The sequence below is a fragment of the Phyllostomus discolor genome, chromosome 4 (genome assembly GCF_004126475.2).
Source record: "Phyllostomus discolor isolate MPI-MPIP mPhyDis1 chromosome 4, mPhyDis1.pri.v3, whole genome shotgun sequence".
Classification (NCBI taxonomy): domain Eukaryota; kingdom Metazoa; phylum Chordata; class Mammalia; order Chiroptera; family Phyllostomidae; genus Phyllostomus; species Phyllostomus discolor.
The window spans coordinates 11,001,016-11,019,130 of NC_040906.2; the positions used below are offsets into that span (position 1 = coordinate 11,001,016).

The 18,115-nt window shown below is 43.2% G+C and overlaps 1 protein-coding gene across 1 annotated transcript in view; it reads left to right on the plus strand.

Moving 5' to 3' along the window:
* AP1S3 (adaptor related protein complex 1 subunit sigma 3) overlaps nucleotides 1–12,187 on the plus strand; it is a 57,574-nt gene extending 45,387 nt beyond the window's left edge. Inside the window, exons 4-5 of the mRNA XM_028510442.2 lie at nucleotides 5,483–5,620; nucleotides 10,087–12,187. Of these exons, the coding sequence (XP_028366243.1) occupies nucleotides 5,483–5,620; nucleotides 10,087–10,122 (174 nt within the window). The 3' untranslated portion in view covers nucleotides 10,123–12,187. The remainder of the gene's footprint in view (nucleotides 1–5,482; nucleotides 5,621–10,086) is intronic.
* Nucleotides 12,188–18,115: the final 5,928 nt, after the last annotated feature.

The window sequence follows — 18,115 nt, forward strand, 5'->3', positions numbered from 1 at the left end:
AGAGTAGCCTTTGGGGGCTGCTGTGTAGGCAGTAGCTGCTCATTGGGAGCATTCTCTACCAGGCCAGCAGAACCTGTGCATCCATGTCCCTTACGACTTAGAGACAGTAGCTGTACATTGAAGTTGTGTATGCATGTGTAGTGCATCTGAGTGTTTTGTGTGCGTTTGCCTTTGCACACCGCCTTGCCTTACCCCTATCCCTTGAACTGAGCAGTGCAGTGCATTAAATGCCCCATCGCTGCTGGGGAGCCCTGCAGGCTCGGGTGTGGGTGCTTTGAGAGTGGGGTATGACATGTCCTCAGAGAGCTTGCATTAGTGTCTGTGAGGTTCACTTTGCAGAATTCTGGCTGCCAGTTTCTCCTAAGGAGGCTCCTGTCTGCCTTGGATGCCTGGTCCACACCTGCCTGGAACTCTGAGGTTCCGCAGCTCTTGCTCCTGTACCTCCTGACTTCCTGCTTCTTCCGGCCTGTGGTAACTGCTTGTTTCTCCTACCTTCTTTCACGTGTGTGGTGTCTGTGCCTTGTTTATCTAGATTGTTTACAATGGGAAAGTAATACATATTTTCACCTATCCTTCTAGACATAAGCTTTTAAAAATAAAAATGGGAGTGCACTTTGCATATTATTCTACAACTTTATTTCCTTCTTACAAGTCTGTCTTGGAGCTCTTCCCATGTCTCCATGAACCCTACCTCATTCTTTCCAACTTCTACATAGAATTCCCGTGGTATATACCAGTCCATACCCAAGCAGGGGGATAGCACACACTATTTCATCAATTCCTTTATGGATGGATTTTGGGTTGTTTCCGGCTTAAGAAAATATTTTATTTTATTTATTTATTTTTAGACAGAGGGGATGAGAAGAAGAAAGTGAGGGAGAGAAACGTCAATGTGTGGTTGCCTCCTGAGCGCCCCCCACTGGGGACCTGGCCCACAACCTGGGCATGTGCCCTGATGGGGAATCGAACCAGCAACCCTTTAATTCACAGGCCAGTCCTCGATCTACTGAGCCACACCAGCCAGGACTCCAGTTTTTACTATAAATGAGGCTTCCATAATTTTTGTTCTTCACATATATATTATTGTGTACTAGTTTAAGTATAATATAGAAATAAATTCCTTGTGGAATTGTTGGGTCAAAGGATTTAAACATTTAAGATTGATAGATACTGTAATTTGACAGTATCAAAAATGTCCTGTAAAATTCAGATTCCACTAACAGTGTGTGTGAATACCTGTTTATCCATAGTCTCACCAGCAATGGTTTTTCTTAATTATCAGATGAAAATTATTATAATCTGCATTTCTCTGATTACTTGTGAGGCTGTGCATCTGATGTGTATTGGCCTTTTTCATCTCTTGTCTTGTCTATGAATAGCTTATCCACAGCCAGTTTTTTGTTTGTTTTTGTTTGTTTGTCTTTCTATTGTAATGCTTCTCTTAGGGATTTGAGAGACTCCATTCTATATCATGATAGTATTCTTTCCCCTTTGTTACCTGTGTTGCAAATATTATCCCCACTCTGTTGCTGTACTTTTCTTTTTAAATTTTTTAAATTTTATTTTTTTTGGTTGTTGTTTAAGTCCAGTTGTCTCCATTTTCCCACCACCACTTTCCCCCTCCCCACCCATCCCCTTTGCTGTATTTTTACCCTTGTTTATAGTGCCTGGGCCACAATGTACTCCGATCTTTCCATGTTTTTTCCTGGGCAATTAGGTTGTGCCGTCATTCAAATACCTGGAATGAGTGTGCTCTGCAAGTAGAAGGTGGTGTTCATTAGCTGAGAATGTGCGCTTTCGTTGTGGCTTCCTTGCTCTGATTGCTGTTCTTAAGAGGGAACCCTAAAGGTCTGAATGCATTCTCATCTTAAATTGGTTTATGTGTGTGTGTGTATCTGTACATACATACACATATAGACGTATATACTGGTAGACACATATATGTCATGTATGTATTCATGTATATCTGTGTGGAGAGAGAGAGAGCCTCTCGAGGGAGGGGAGAGATACATATAGACATACTGTATACACACGTTGATTTGGGGCTGGTTTCCAGGGAATGAAGAGACTACAACCTTTGAAAATGAGCTTTTCTGAGTTGCCCATTTATTATAGTAGTATTAGATTCGTTTGTTTTTATGCTTCTAGATTTAATTGGACCTGTCAACACAAACCATTTTCCCTGTGGAATCTGCAAGGTTATTGAACTAACTCCTGAATAGATGGAGCGCTTTGCTAATTGACATCCACTTTATGTGAAGTCACAACATCCAGCGGTATCAGAGAACCGTTGATGTGGGGGGCCATTAGTCCCCGGCGTCCCAGGATCTGGGCCTGCACGGTGGCCGGCCTTTATCCTGCAAACATTTATTGTGTTCCTCCATGTGCCAGGCATCAGGGACATAAGGAAGACCAGGACAAGGCCTGTGTCTACCCTCACTCTCTTGGGGGAGTGCCTGACGAGGAAGCTGACACTAGAGTGCGTGATGGATGAAAGGGAAGAGGATTTGGGGGAAACACGGTGCTTCTGACTTTTGACTTTGGCCTTGAAAGCTGAGCTTGATTTTGTCAGAAGAATAAAGGAAAGAACATTTAGAGAACATTCCAAGAATGGCTGGAACGCAAAGGGCCAAGGCGGGGAAGGACACTGTGAGTCCGTGGAATGTGTGTCTGTAGTTTCAGGAGGGAGAGCTATCTCAGGGAGCAGAGAACAAGGCTCTGGGTGGGTCACAGAGACTCGCTGAGGGACTCACACTTTGACTTAAACATGAAACCCTGCACAGAGGAGGAACAAGATCAACACTTGAGGAAAGTGTTGGTCGCCGTTAGCCTTGAGCAGGCACAGATGCCACCTAGGAGGTCACTGCAGTGGCCTAACTGTGGCAGGCCTAAGCAGCGTCTGTGACAATGCAGAAATAGGAAGGGGGTTATTTACATGATGGAATCAATAGGAATTGGTGACCAGTTTGAAAGGCACGAGGACAGGGGAGGGAGAGGAATGAAGGGGAGCGGGAAAATGCATCGAACTGTAGAGTGCATTAGAAGGGGCTGCTACATCAAGGGTGCGCTTACTACGGAAAAGAAGGGCTAGAAGAAAAAGAGAGTGCCTGCATTCCGTGTGGGGCAGGGTGACTTGGACTGAGGCGTGCCAGGGCAGGGATGTCTAGTTAGCAGGCGAACGCTTTGGACTAGGCGTCTAGGTTTATTAAGCCACTTGCATGCTAGACAATGAGATTGACAATGACATTGTCGATGTAGAGCCCTTGTCTAGGAGAATACATGAACTACGAGGAGAATACAGGTCTAGGAGAATATAAGCATAATCTATTCTCATGAGAAACACCAATATTGAGATGAAGTTGGATCGCTAGAATGTAAGCAAAATGGAACAGAGGTGTTATTTTGCTAATTGATAGATCCCAAGCACTCCATAGATGCTTCTTTAGTAAAAAAATTTTTTTTACTTTATTTTCCATTCAAAGTTGGCATGCACTATTATATTAGTTATTATGTTAGTTTCAGGTTTACAATGTAGTGATTAGACATGCATACACCTTATGAGGTGGTCTCCCCAGTAAGTCTGGTACCCATCTGAAATGTTTCTTAAGCCGATGTAAGGTAGGGGTGAAGGAATACCATCCGAGGAGCCTGGAGAAGAGTCATGAGAGATGGAAGGAAGGGACAGGCATCGAGTGGGATTGCCAGGGCCAGGGAGCAAGAGAGGGATTTTCAGGGAAGAGATTCGGCAATGCTCCAATGCCGTTGAGAGGGAGCAGTGGGGGTGGGAGGGGGATGGAAAACTCGGAATTAGCAGACCTTCAAGAGGGGGTCGGAATGGAGAGTGCCATGGCCGTGAGGTGAGGGCTCTGTGGGAAGGAGGCAGCAAGGAGAGTGCCTGAGTGGCTGTCTGGCTAAAGAACTGGGCATGAGCCTTGTTTGGAGTATGGCGGTAGATTTGCTGCTTGCTTCTTCACTCGGCAAAGTCTGTGAGACTCTGCTCTGGTCTGTGGCAGTGACCGTGGTTCTCTGCTTGTCCAGCATCAATGACGTCATCAGGGAATCAGTTAGAAGTTCAGACTTGCAGGGTTTTGTTTTCCTTTTTTTACTATTTTATTGTATTTTTCATTACATTTAGTCCCCTTCTACTCCCCACCCCTCCCCTACAATCAGCACAGTGTTGCCCACGAGTCCTTTTTCTTTCTGTTCAGTCCCTCCATCCCTAACCTCCCTGCCCTTGGCTGTCACCCTGCTCTCCATCTGTGAGTCTGTCCCCGTTTTCCTGGTTACTTCAGATTGTTCACTGGATTCCACATATGAGTGAAATCCTATGGTATTTGTCTTTCTCTGACTGGCTTATTTCGCTTAGTATAATGTTCCCCAGGTCCGTCCATACTGTCCCAAAGGATAAAAGTTTTTACTTTTTTATGGCCGAGTAGTATTCCATTATGTAAATATCCTATAGTTATTTTATCCACTCATCTGCTGGTGGGCACTTGGGCTGCTTCCATATCTTGGCGACTGTAAATAACACTGCAAATGAACGTGGGGTGCTTAGGTTCTTTCAAATTAGTGTTTTGGGTCTCTTCGGATATATTCCCAGAAGTGGGACCCGTTTTTAATTTTCTGAGGTGTCTCCACACTGCTTCCCACAGCGGCTGCACCAGCCTGCCTTCCCACCACCTCTCAGGTGTTACCTAGATCCATGCAATCAAACCCCAGCAGTGTGTGTGTTTTAATGAGGTTTCTGGGTGATTCAGACACATTCTGAAGTTTGAGAGCCCCTGGCCTGTGACATAATTTTGAGACCAGTTAGCACAATGGAGCTTTGCAGTACGGGTTGCTGAGGGTCCCAGAGCTGGGAGCCCAGGCTCAGAGCAGGAGACACGGGGTGATGCCGCCTTGTGCCTGAAATGTAGCAGGGCTCAGCCTCCGTCTGTACCGATCGGAAGACGAGCTGCGTGGCCACGTGCCTCCAAGAAGTTCCTCTCAAATTTCTTGTTGTGACATTAAATATTATGTAAGGACATGCTCTGCTTTAATAGAATGTGACTTTACTACTTTATGTATGTATGTGTGTATTTTTATTTATTTAGTTTTAGATTAGAGAGAAAGATGGGAGAGAGAAACAGAGGGAGAGAAACATTGATGTGTGAGAGATACACCAACTGGTTGCCTCTCACATGCGCCCAACTGGGGACCTGGCCCACAGCCTAAGCTTGTGCCCTGTCTGGGAATTGAATAGGCGACCTTGCAGTTCATAAACTGTCACTCAGTCCACTGAGCCACACAAGCCGGGGCATGTAACTTTTATGAAAGGCCTACAATTCCCCAGTTCTATTTTCTGTCCTTAACATACTGTCTGATATTTTTATCTTTGGTATGGCAATAACTTGAAGAAGCTCGAGATACTGGCAAATGTTTCTCGTAACACCACTGCAGTTTATCAAAATATGTGTTGTTGTTTTTTTTTTTGTCCCACCAGGTCTGTGAGCTGGACATTATCTTTAATTTTGAAAAGGCTTATTTTATCCTGGACGAATTTATAATAGGCGGAGAAATTCAGGAAACATCCAAGAAATCAGCTGTCCAAGCCATTGAAGATTCTGATATGTTACAGGAGGTCAGTACTCAGTTTCTCATGCGGTGAGAAAAGATGATGATGATGATGATGATGATGTGATGATGTGATGGTGGTAGGGGTGATAGTGGTAGTGGTGGTGGTAGGGGTGATGGTGGTAGGTGTGATGGTGGTAGTAGTGGTGATGATGGAGGTGGTAGTGGTGGTAGGGGTGATGGTGATGGTGATGATGGAGGTACTGGTGGATGGTGCTGGTGGTGGTGGTGATGATTATATATTAGCCAACCCTTACTGAGTGTTAATTCTGTGCTGGCTACAGTTTCTAAGCAACTGGTGTATTAATTTAATTATCACAGTAACTTTAAGAGGTAGGTAGTATTGTTACCCTCATTTTAAGGATAAGTAAACTGAGGCACAGAGAGGCTAAATGACCTGCACAGCGCCACATAGCTAGTAAATGTGGAATCAAGATTTGAATCCAGGCAGTTGGGCTCTGGAGTCTTTGCTTTTTCATGTTTGTTTGAGCTTTGTAGTGAACATACTTCATTATCAAAAACCTCCCAAATATGTGGTGATGCTCTCTTCAAGAATAATCTTATGAGGGGTATAAAAAGACTTTCATTAAAATATCTGTGCTGCCCTAGGAAAGGAGAGTAGCCGTACATTGTTATTTCTTTTGCCAGGGCTATTAGAGCTTTATTATTGAAGATGGCATTTATCATCTTAATTAAAATTTCTTACACCTCCTCGGGAGGCTGTGTGCGTGCTCTGATTTGCATAAATAAATGGAGAACGCTGCGGCTGGCCTTCCACGGTGTAAGTCGGCCCCGAACCACCCCTTTGCTTGTGCTCCTGACTCTGTGATACGCATACAAAACGGAGTGGGGCTTTTCTTTTAGATGTAGTCCAGATTTTCATTGTACTTAATAAAAGAACTTCACCTACATTACTCCCTTCAGCTCTTCCAGGGACCTGGGGAGAAATAACACTTCTCCCACCTACCTCTGCCCTCCTAAATGAGGCGACCCAACCCAGCTCTGCCCCCTCTCGGTTCTTCTTCCCACAGCACCCTTGGATCTCGCCATCTGTCTATTTTCACAATAGCAGGTCGAGAGATTCCAGAGTATTATCAAGTATCTTTGAGAAATTGGCTTTAAAGCCGTTCTTCCTGCTGATTGAAAGTAATAGACTGATTAACTTAATAAAACACCATGAGGCGTGATTCGCCAGCAGCCGTGTCTGCACATCTTTGAGCTGCTGACTTGCTCCTGCCCATCTAGAGAGCCGGTCTTCGGACACGGAGAAAAACGTCTGTTTGAGGGGTACCCATCAGCCTCTGGCTGTGCCGCCTGTTGGGAAGCTGATGCTGTTATCGTGCTCACCCCAAAAAATGCACATAAACTTTCTGATGTTTACTCGACTCTCTCCAAATGCCACAGGAAGGGAATTCTACAAGGTATTTGAGGAAGCAGTGGCTTGGAAATTCCACAGAACAACCTTTGCTATAAAATCTGCCAGGGGGTTGTTTATAACTCTTTCCCCAGGGTCCTCACTGTGGGATCTCCTTATAGGAGAAACTTTAAGCAGTGGCTTTTAGCACTTTAGTAATTAAGTCACAGAGGAGTTATTCTGAATTCCCCCCATGCAAGAAAAAGTTTTAAAGAACTTGCATTGTTATCTGGTTGGTAATTCAAGTTCCATTTAAACCTGGGAAGCAGGCATTTCAAGGGAGAGCCCTTTCACAATTAAGCAGTAATTGGTAGTTCAGATCCCTGGTGATTGAGTGGAAGGTCCTGATAGGTAGGTCTCAGGGGACCCTCCATTTAGCCCCTGTGTCCCCATAGTGGGCAGGCAATGCCATGATGGTCCTCTAAGTCTCACTGAATTAACAGCACCAGCCAGATCGAAACAGCATTATCGGTATTCTGATAGAGGCTTCTGGTAGTGGAGCTAAATCAATGAACATTTGGGGAGCTGGTTGAAAAACTGACTTTGTATAGCTGGTCCAGAGAAGCTTCGAATGAATGAGCACGAGTAATATGATTGCGTAAAGAAAAAAATTGCTGCTTTCTTTTATTTCTGTCCTTTGGACCTAAGTACATATTTGTAGTGACTAAAGGTTAAGGGAGGCCTTTGCAAGATTGCTTTCACTTTTAGTCCAGCCGAAAATCCGCAAGCAGCCCCTGGGACTATCTCTTACTCCCTACCTAATAAATGGCTCTCTCCCCATATTTGGTAAGAAAATGCATAGTCGCAGAGCCTCCAAATGCTGAAAGCTTATTCTCAGTGCACTGGGGCAAGATGTTGACAATATGGAAATGAAGAACCAGTTTCCCTGGTTGCGGATGACTTTAGGCTGTATCCTATTTTGGAGATAACAACTCAGCAGTGCCGAAGACAGGTACAAAGTGATGAGAAGAAAAAAGAAACTCTAAAAGAAGATAGTGACCCGAATAGTAGGGGCTGCAGTTCCTGAGGTTACCGTGAGGGCAGCCAACAGAAGATGTTTTGACCACAGAATAGGAAAGCACATTTAGAAGGGAGGGCCACGTGGTACCTCATTAGCTCCAGCAACAGGATACTTTGCATGTGTATGTGTAGTTTCATGAAAAATGGACAGGTGCGTCCCCACACGGCCACCCTTAAAGCAAGACCATGTTAGCAGCCCAGCCACCCATAATGCAGTAAGAGGTCAAAGCAAGCCCACTCCTAAATGCCTAAGAAATACAGCAGCGCTAGATGGGTAGCAGGAGAGCAGGAGGGATCGCTCCCAGGGTACGGACTCCAGTCATCTTGTGAAAGGCCAGGGCAGAGCTCTTTAGGGTTGTGCCGGACTTCAGCGTCTGTTCCGATCATTGAAGTAATTGGCTCAAGACAATAGCAAGTTCATGCATTATTGGTTCACGTAGCACAGCTTAGCAGGGGCAGTCCATGTGGGCTTCCACAGATTGATTTAGCCAGTGGTGGGAGAAGTGCCAGTCACTAGAGGCCAATGAACTGGAAAGTCCATGAGATGACAACTCCAGGGCCTCTTGCTGGTCTAGGCCCTTTCCAAGGCTGCAGGCTCCTATGGTCAAGTTCGTAAAGGTACCTTAACTGCAAAGAATATGTGGCCAGGCAATGAATATAAAATATGATAGAGGTAGTGTCGGGCACTTAATGATTAAAAACCGTATGTTACTGTTCTGGATTTTGTGATACTTGTGATCTTTTAAAAAATTGTAATTTACTATCATTCTCTCCCTCATTTTTAATAAACTTGATGCCCGATTTTGTATTTGTAACTTGGTATTTTTTTTAAGTGGCATAAGTTTTAGGTGCCACAAAAATAGGCATGGGCCTCTGGCCATTGTGATGCCCTTACTGAGTTGAAAGACATGGGCAGCTTCTGTGACAGGAGATACAGGACAGAGGTCTCAGGGTGTCTCCTTGGCCAGTGGTCGTCCACCATAGGAGTTGTCAAAGCTTAGCAGGCAAGTGTGGAGCCAGACCAGACCACGGTATTTTCAGCAGGGGAAGGCTGGTGCTCTGAACAGAGCTGGTGGAAACCAGTCAGAACACCTGGAGTGTAACCCTCGCCTCCTCTGAACAGTCTCGCTTGGCCTTGGTCTTGGTCTGTTGGGCCCATGCTGGTTGGTTGTCTTCCTGGCAGGTGCCAGGGAATCACATACTCTGGGGCTCAGGCTTCAGGATGCACTGAACATCTCAGAACGAGCTGTCAGAGGCAGGAGTGTTACCTGGGGCTCTCCCCTTAATCTCCCTTATTGAATTAATCCAGAGGCCACTGTATATTGCCCACACACCCATATTATAGGAAAGGGTGCAAACGTCCATCCATCGTGCATGGTAAAGGGCTTGCAACATCGCTGTGACTTTGAACTCTGCCTGTAATTGTGGACCTACTCAAATATCCCAAAAAGTGCTGGGAAAAAAATTACAGCCTTGTGGCATATTAGCAAACTTGGGAACTATTGAGGAAGATGAGGAAACATAATTTGTCTACTTTGGAAGAAAGCCTCTTCAAAAATACGTGGCAGGAAATCTTAAGAATTAGAGTTGTTTATTTGTTATAGCTTGGCAATAAGAAAGATGTTCTGTACAATATCTGTAATAATAAATATGTTACACAAATAGAATTCCGATTTCTCTCATACGTGTGCCTGGCGATAGTCCTCACGGTCGTTTTAGCAGACACACCTAGCTGAAGTCCGCAGTGATACCTTGCAGCGGATTCATTGCTCTGATCAGACATTCGTTTTATGATCCAGCTTCGTTTCTCCCCAGTTCAGCACTGGTCAGTTCCAGCCCCACGGAGGTGTATACAAATTATGCTCAAACTTTGCACCATCTTCTCTGATTAGAATGCCAAGATGCATGTCCACACGTACTTCTCAAAACCACTTTTCAGTAATGGCAAAGGAGCAAGTAAAAGCACAGAAAAGATTTCACAGTCTGCTAAAGGTTGTGGCTGAGAGGAAAAGCTGCTCTAACGGACGGTTGTCTTTCAGACCCTGGAAGAGTACATGAACAAGCCTACGTTTTAACCGCCCGTCTCCCCGAAGACCCGGAGAGCCTCCCGTCGCAGACTGGCCAGGAAGCAATGCCTTGCCCGCGTGATGGGACAGAGCCTCCGGCACCATGCCAAAAGTAACTCAAAAGGGATGTTTTGTTAACCGGCAGAAATTTAAGTTGTTTAACATAATATATTTATCATTATTCCATGTCTGTATTATATTGCCTATGATTACTTATTATAGCTCTGAAGGTTCACATAACTGCCTCATAATGCAGGAGACTGAACATTTGTTTGCAACGTATTAGCTCCGTGTAATATTTTAAGCTAATTTAAATACATGTGTTGTAGTACAATTTTGCTGCATTTGGTCCTCTACTGACAGGTTGAAAACTGTACTGTAATAATCCATGATTTAGTATGTAAAGTAGCAATACTTTTTTTCTAAATATGTGGCTTTTAAAATTTATACGATCATTCAAAATTATGTCAACAGTCCAGAGTTTATACATAATGCTAGACATTTTTAATGTACTTAATAATGATGTAATTTCAGTCCAGATACAGGGTATCTGGTTTTAATGTCCTGAATTTATTTATTTGTCAGGGTTGGAGTGAAGGAAGATAACCAAAGTTAGTATAGGGGTGAAGCGTTTTTGATGCCGTGGAAACTGCTCTTGTGAGAGGTTTTCATTTTACCTTTTCATTGAATATAAAAAAAAGCACAATAAGGATGTGTGTTCTACAAGCTCTGTACATTGATTAAGGTTTTTAGACATCTGGAGATCCAGTGTCTATGACACTGTATTATAAAAATAGTATAATAGAGGTTAATAACAATAGTAATAATGATTATTATTACTACTCTTAATAATTTTTTATATTTCAAGCACTCTTAGTTGCTTGAGAGATTTTGTTTCAACTATATTTTAATATATTTCTAAGATATGTGAAAACTTAACTGTTTATTAGGTTGACTTAGAGCATTTAATACAGGGTGGGTGACAGTAGGTTTCTAGTTGTTCATATGGAAAATAATACAATAGTTAATAACTAATAATACAAGAGTAAACTGTTTCACGTACTCACAGCTGTAAACTACTCTTTCCCCACCCTATATTATTGCTCTATGGTGGACGCCTTTTCTCCTTTTTCTTTCTTCACCTACCCCAAAATATTTGCTGCTGACCATTGTTATAATATCACATTCGTGCTTCCGGGAATGGAAACTCGATGTCACCAGATGGTGAATGTGATCAGACATGCGGGGAAGTAGCTGGTAATGTTTGTCTCACTGCCCCACTTTTGACGTCTTACCCGCGCATGTGCAGTGTAAGTGCTGAGCTGCGGTGTTAACACTCACAGGAGTGGGTAGGGACCCTCGGGTGCTTTTACTGAAACTGTGATTTCTGTTGGGGTCTCTAGGAGATCCAATAAGGGCTGACCTTCAGAGAACATGAGCTTCTCATTGATTTCTCTTACCACAGACATTTAGGGAAGAATGGCAAGGCAGGAGCAGAAGAATGGAAGGAAATATTGACCAGTGCCTTGATATATAACCATTATGAAACGGAAAAGACCTCAGATTAGAATGTGAAGTAACTAATGTTGGGCTTTCCACATCTAATGTTCTCTCGATTAATCGTGTAATTACAGTTATGGCACCAGGTTGGAGTTTAACTACCATTTGTGATCCCTTTGCCTATGTATTCAGTTTGTGGTCTAGCTTTTTTGTTGTTGCTATCAATGTGGTAGAACTCTATTTTTTAAAAAAAACCCAGTTTTTTAAAGATGGACTTTGCACATCATTTTCTACGTGCTACGTATTCTGGGGAATCCCGTTTTAGGCCCTGGTTAGCTATAGTCAGGGCTCCTCAGGCTTCGAGCCAGTGTCACCACAGAGAATGGACAGGATCCAGGGTGGCATACCGGGGTAAATGTGAGGGATTTGGGGACATCTTACATGGGCCTGGGTGAAGATAATCATCATGTTTTCTATATGTTATATGATTATAATAAAACTACCAAGTGAAAGAAAAGATAATAAATATTAAATTTTGTAAAGACTTCTGAATAAAATGTTTTAAAATTTTTAAGTGAGGAACTTCAGTGTGTTTTCATGAATGCATGTTTTAAAAAATCAGATTTCACGCTTGAAATTTACACCCATGATTCCTGGTGAAGTCCCTTTAATAAGATCATCATTTTCTTGGTGTTTATCCTCACGGACAAACTTCACAAGTAGGTGACAGCACACGAGGGAAATTCCTTTGTTCCCGTCCACCTCTTTCTCACCATTCACCCACCTTTTCATAATCTAATCTCCTTACCAAAAGTTAGTGATGTAGTCATTCTTTAAAACTAGTAACACCTTTCATTAATTCATGTAAAGCTGGCATTTATTGTGATCAAGCAAGTGAATTTTTATAATTTGATATATATATAGTTTTAAATAGTTTGTTTTTTATTGTATTTTTGCATTACCATTTATCTCTCTTTTTTCGTTTTTTAAAAAGATTTTATTTATTTTTAGAGAGGGAAGGGAGGGAGGGAGAGAGAGAGAGAGAGAGAGAGAGAAACATCAATGTGCAGTTGCTGGGGGCTGTGGCCTGCAACCCAGGCATGTGTCCTGACTGGGAATCGAACCTGCAACACTTTGGTTCACAGCCCGTGCTTAATCCACTGAGCTATGCCAGCCAGGGCTTGTTTTAAGATATTCGACATGGAAAAAAGTTTGAATAAAAAGTCATCTGCTTTTCATGGACATGGAGAACAGTGGGGCGACTGCGGAGTGGAGGAGGGGAGGTGTAGGTGGAAGAGGGTATAGGAGAGATACATAGTAATAGAAAAAAACACAGTAAAAAATAAACTTTAAAATACATAGATGATTATAAAAACTCATTTGCTTTATTAGCATGAATGCCACCTTTATGTAAGTTAACGAAAGACAGGAAGTGAGTTTTAAAGAATGACTGCGTGACTATAGGTGAACAGATTAGATTAACAAAATGTGGGTGAATGGTGAGAAAGAAGCCCACAGAAGCGATGTTAGATTTTGGCGCCCCAGCCGGGTGGCTTGGGTGGCTAGAGCATCGTTTCATACCCCAAACAAGGTTGCGGGTTCCACCCACAGTCAGGGCACATGTGTAGCTTGCGGTTTGGAGCCCTGGTGGATGGTTCCCTCTCTCTCCTCTTTCCTCTCTCTCTTTCTCTCAAAACCAAACAAACAAAAAATCAATATAAACATATCCTCGAGTGAAGATTAAAAAAAAAGTTAGACTTTGGCTAATTATAATATTAAAAGCCAGACTGAAATGGTAGATGGATGAATAAATAAACCAAGGCACATAATAAAAAAATGAATGAAATCAGTTATGTACCACTTGGGATTAACTAATCCCATGTGATAATAGCAATAGTTGTAAAGAAAACAATTTGCATATACTTTATCAGTTGAAAACTGTTTAAAATATAAGAGCATAGAGTGAACTAAGTTGAGAGAAAATTTAAATCATAAAGTGAAAACAAGGTAAGTTCATTATTTTCAGAAGTGTTCACACGTGTAGGCACTTCAGTTCAGGTCCTCTTTGCTCCCTCTGCCTTCTGCACTCAAAATCTTTTGAGCCAAAATACATAATTGGTACATTTAGGCTTTTTTCTGAGGCAGCCATCCAAATGTGGCAAACAGAATTTGAATTTTTTTTTAATGGAATTTTTTCTTTCTGTTTTTTTTAGATTTTATTTATTTATTTTTAGAGAGGGAAGGGAGGGAGAATGAGAGAGAGAGAGAAACATCAATGTGCGGTTGCTGGGGGTCATGGCCTGCAACCCAGGCATGTGCCCTGGCTGGGAATCGAACCTGCGACACTTTGGTTTGCAGCCTACACTCAATCCACTGAGTTATGCCAGCCAGGTAATTTGAATGTTTGAATCAATAGAAAATAATGACTTGATTTTCTTATTCTCAATCTCTATGATTTTTAGCCATCAGTTTCAGAGCAAGCAAGTGGGCCATAACTCACTGGTCTGGATATTCTGAGCCACATAATTGAATATCATATTTACGTTTAAAGCATCAAAATGGACTAGAAACTGAGGACCTTCAGGCTGGTCCTGGATGTCCCACCAACAAGGTTCATGAACTTGCTCTTTGGAACGAATGGAATGTGGGAGTCAGATGGGAACACGGAAGCGAGCTAATCGGAGCCGCTCCTGGTACAGAAGAGGAAAGAACAATCAGCACATTAACAGTTATGCTTTGATCGGGTCCCAGTGCCAGTCCCTTGTTTAATTAAACTTTGTCTCGATCAAAGTGTTCCCTCAAAGTACTCAATGAGCCTGTGTACTGGTATGCAATACATGCCTAACGACATTCAGGCATGGTTTTAACCCTTCTAAACGGTACGAGTGAAGTACACTGAGTGCACTTGAAAGGAAGAGCACCTTACTGAGGAGAGACAAGTGCTACTCCTGGAATGTAGATAAAGTGTGAATTACCAGGTTTTCTTGTTTAATTTTGGAGGCGGAATCTTATACATTTCAGAGGGAAGAATAGTTTTATTTTTACTTTTTAATTTTTGTGACCGTTGAATCAAAGGGACTAGTATCTGGAAAAACATCACAGAATTCTGTGATTATTTTTCTGCATTTACCCAGGGCTTATCATTTCAACTTCGTTGGCACCTACCTGTGAAATAAGACCTTCATGTTTGGTTCCGAACCCAGGAGCCGGGGCTCAATGAAAGCAAACACTGCCTGAAAAATGAGGCAGATACCAGCTGTTTATTTACCAAGTCATTTGCTCTTTCCTCCAGGGCACACAGCTCACCTTCGTTTCCCAACGTTTGGTTTCTCCGTGGTGGACTCATGGCCGGCGGATTGTGGGTTGAAATAACAAATGCCCAACAAAAGCAGACCTGACTCATAAACACACTCCCTCATCACCCTCCATTCTCTCTCTTTCCCTGTTCCCAGCTGCAGGAAGGGACTCCAGGATCTGGAGAAGCCAGAGCCATGGGATGGAAGAAACCTCAAAAAGGTCGTCAAGAAAGACAACCAAGTAGGAAGGGCCACACTAGACTGAAATGTGTGTCCGAAGTAAACTTTTATTGTGTCACGCCACTGAACTCCAGAGGTTGTTTGTTACGGCAGTGATCCTACCCTACTACATGAAACAATTATGGGCTACGGTCAGCAGGATGTGGATACATATAATCAAGTTTATTTTCAGGAAATGAAAAAAACATAGCACCCTTTAGAGTTAATACAAGCAACTAATTATGGGTCCCAAGCACCCACACCAGAACCTGACACACAGTAAAATAGCAATAAATATTTGCTGAATGAAAGTTGGGTGATGAAAGACTAAATTCGACATGGCAATTCATTGGCTGCAGGAGCTCCTATGGCAGCAGTAAAATGATCAAAATTCACACTGAGCACTCCCCAGTGGTACCGTAAAGATATGTGTTGTTTCTTGTGAAAGAAGAAACAAGAAAACAAGTGGGATGGGACCAGAAGTTGAGCTACTGCATTTTCAAGCCAGGTTTGTATCCCCTAGCTAGACTGATAGGCCCCTATGGTCAAACACCTTCCCCTGGGCACCCCCCCCCCCCCCCCCCCCCCCCCCCGACAATCTGGTACCGGAAGAGGGAAGGGAGGCATGTAAATCCCCGTGGCGGAGCAATGCTCTGATCCCCTAAAGTGTGAAACGGCAGCTTCTTGGTGAAGCAAACCGGCTCATGCTCCCCTGTTTATTAAGCTCGATGCTTAACTCTCTTTGCTTCCTTTTTCCTTATTAACAATTAGCTAAATACCAAGAGTAACAATATGAAAACAAATCATGTGCATTTGTAAACAGAAATGGAAAAATGCTGTTTAACGAAGCTCACTCTAGCAGAAGGTGGTATTTGCCATAGGAATGATTGACTACCAGTTAGAGTCCACGCTAGACCTAGTTAAGATACTACTCTAAGGGACAAGAAAGGCAGTTTCTGTTTTTTTGTTTGTTTTTAAGTTTTATTTAGAACAGATGCATAGGTAGGGAAGGGCATATAGCAGTAAAGAAGAAAATTATATTTCATGTTAGTAAGTATAGAAGTTCTCCATATATTTGATTCTTTTATTCCGTGCTCTTGTTTATAGATGAAAAAGTGGTAAAACAAAAATTTAGAATGAACTACAATTGTAAAGGAGACCTGAGAGCCAAATTGAATTATTATTTTTCATTGATTTTTAGAGAGATAGAAGGAGAGAGAGAGAGAGAGGAAGATATTAATATGCTGTTCCACCCATTCATACATTCATTGGTTGATTGTTGTACGTGCTCTGACTGGGGATTTAACCCACAACTTTGGCGCATGGGGATGACGCTCTAACCAACTGAGCTCTCCTGTCGCTAATGCATGTGCTGAGCCCCTGGCCTGAAATATCCTACTTTTTTATTTTCTACCTTGACAGTGTTCTGCTCACTGTGGTACTGGCCACTCCCCATCACCACCCAGGCCTCAGTTCCGATGTCAGCACCTCCAAACCTCCCCCCTTCACGCCCTTCCCCAGTATAAGTGATTGCAGTTGTGAGACAGGAGCAGAGAACATGTAGTTGTTGATACGTGATCGTACATGACAACCGGGTGTCCCTCTTCTTCAAGACAGGGACTTCTTCAGGACAGAGGCTATGAGCTTCATTTTGTTATCCACATGGTTACTTAATATTCGCTGCATAAATAAATACATCTCACTTTCAAACTTTAGTATGAGACCATGGCCTGGGATCCCACCCTCCATATCCTCATGGTCACAGCTGACAATACAGTACAGTCCCATTCTCCCTTTTCAATGCTCCAGTGTTGTTGATAGAGCCATTTGAGGACACGTATACTTTTCTCCGATTACAACTTGTACAGGAAAGCGTTAACTCAGCAGGTCTGGGCTGCTCCAGCCCTGCGTATTCCAAATAAACACCTGCCTCCAGAGCGGGCTGGCTCTTGGGAGATAACTTCTGAGCCCTTGGAATGTTTTGCCAGATAAGAGTGTGTCTGCATGCCTGTGAGCTCGGGCCAGGTTGCACAATTATTATCCTAACCGTGTGGTTTATGGTGAACACTATTTTCCTCTGGGCTGTGGGCTGGAGACTGAGTAGCTGAAATCAGTCACAGGGGTTCCATATGCCTGTGTTGACTGACCCCTCCAAAATCTCTGGGCACCAAGGCTCGGTGAGCTTCCCTGATTGCTGGCACTTTGCATGCTTTGTTGCACTAAGTTACTGACAAAATGAAGCATATCCCTGGGTGACAACACTGAGAACGGACCCTAGAAGCTTACGTCTCCTGGACTTGTCCCATGTACCTTCTCCCTTTCCCAATTCTATTCTATATCCTTCTACTGCAATAAACTGTCATTGTAACTAGAACAGCTTCTGAGCCCTGTAAGTCCTAATGAATCATCAAGCCTTAAGCTGGTCTTAGAGAATGCCTCCCAGATTTGGTTGCTGTGACTCAGTATTATGGTATGTGAAAACAAATAATTGTGGTGACCAGCAAGGGGAGACTCTGGTGTTTGGGGGGTAGGGTACAATGGGTTCTTTGAGAATGTTGGGTCTTCCCACTTCGCTGGGATTGGGTGGTTAGAGCCAGAACCGGCATGGCCGGAGTCAGAGAGTTGTGCTTCTTCTGACACAAAATGTGTGTCTACATTTCCAAAAGAAGGGGATGAAGTGAAACAAAGAGCAAATACATGTAACTGGACACTTGAAGATTTTGGGGCTTGGACTCTGCTCAGGGCAGCTTGTTCGTCAGCCTGACTCAGTTGGTCCCTTTGGGCAGCAGGAAAGGCTGACCTGCATGGGAGTGAGCGGAGTGGTGGCCTTTGTCAACCATGCTGACTGTCTCAGCCCTCCAAGGCCAGAGGGATCTCTTTATGTAGCCCCTTTGATAAATAAACCCTTGAAATCAGCACTTGAAATCTCTGAGTTGACTAGTAATCTCAGGAATTTCAGGGTTCATATTCTGATGCTGCTACTTGCT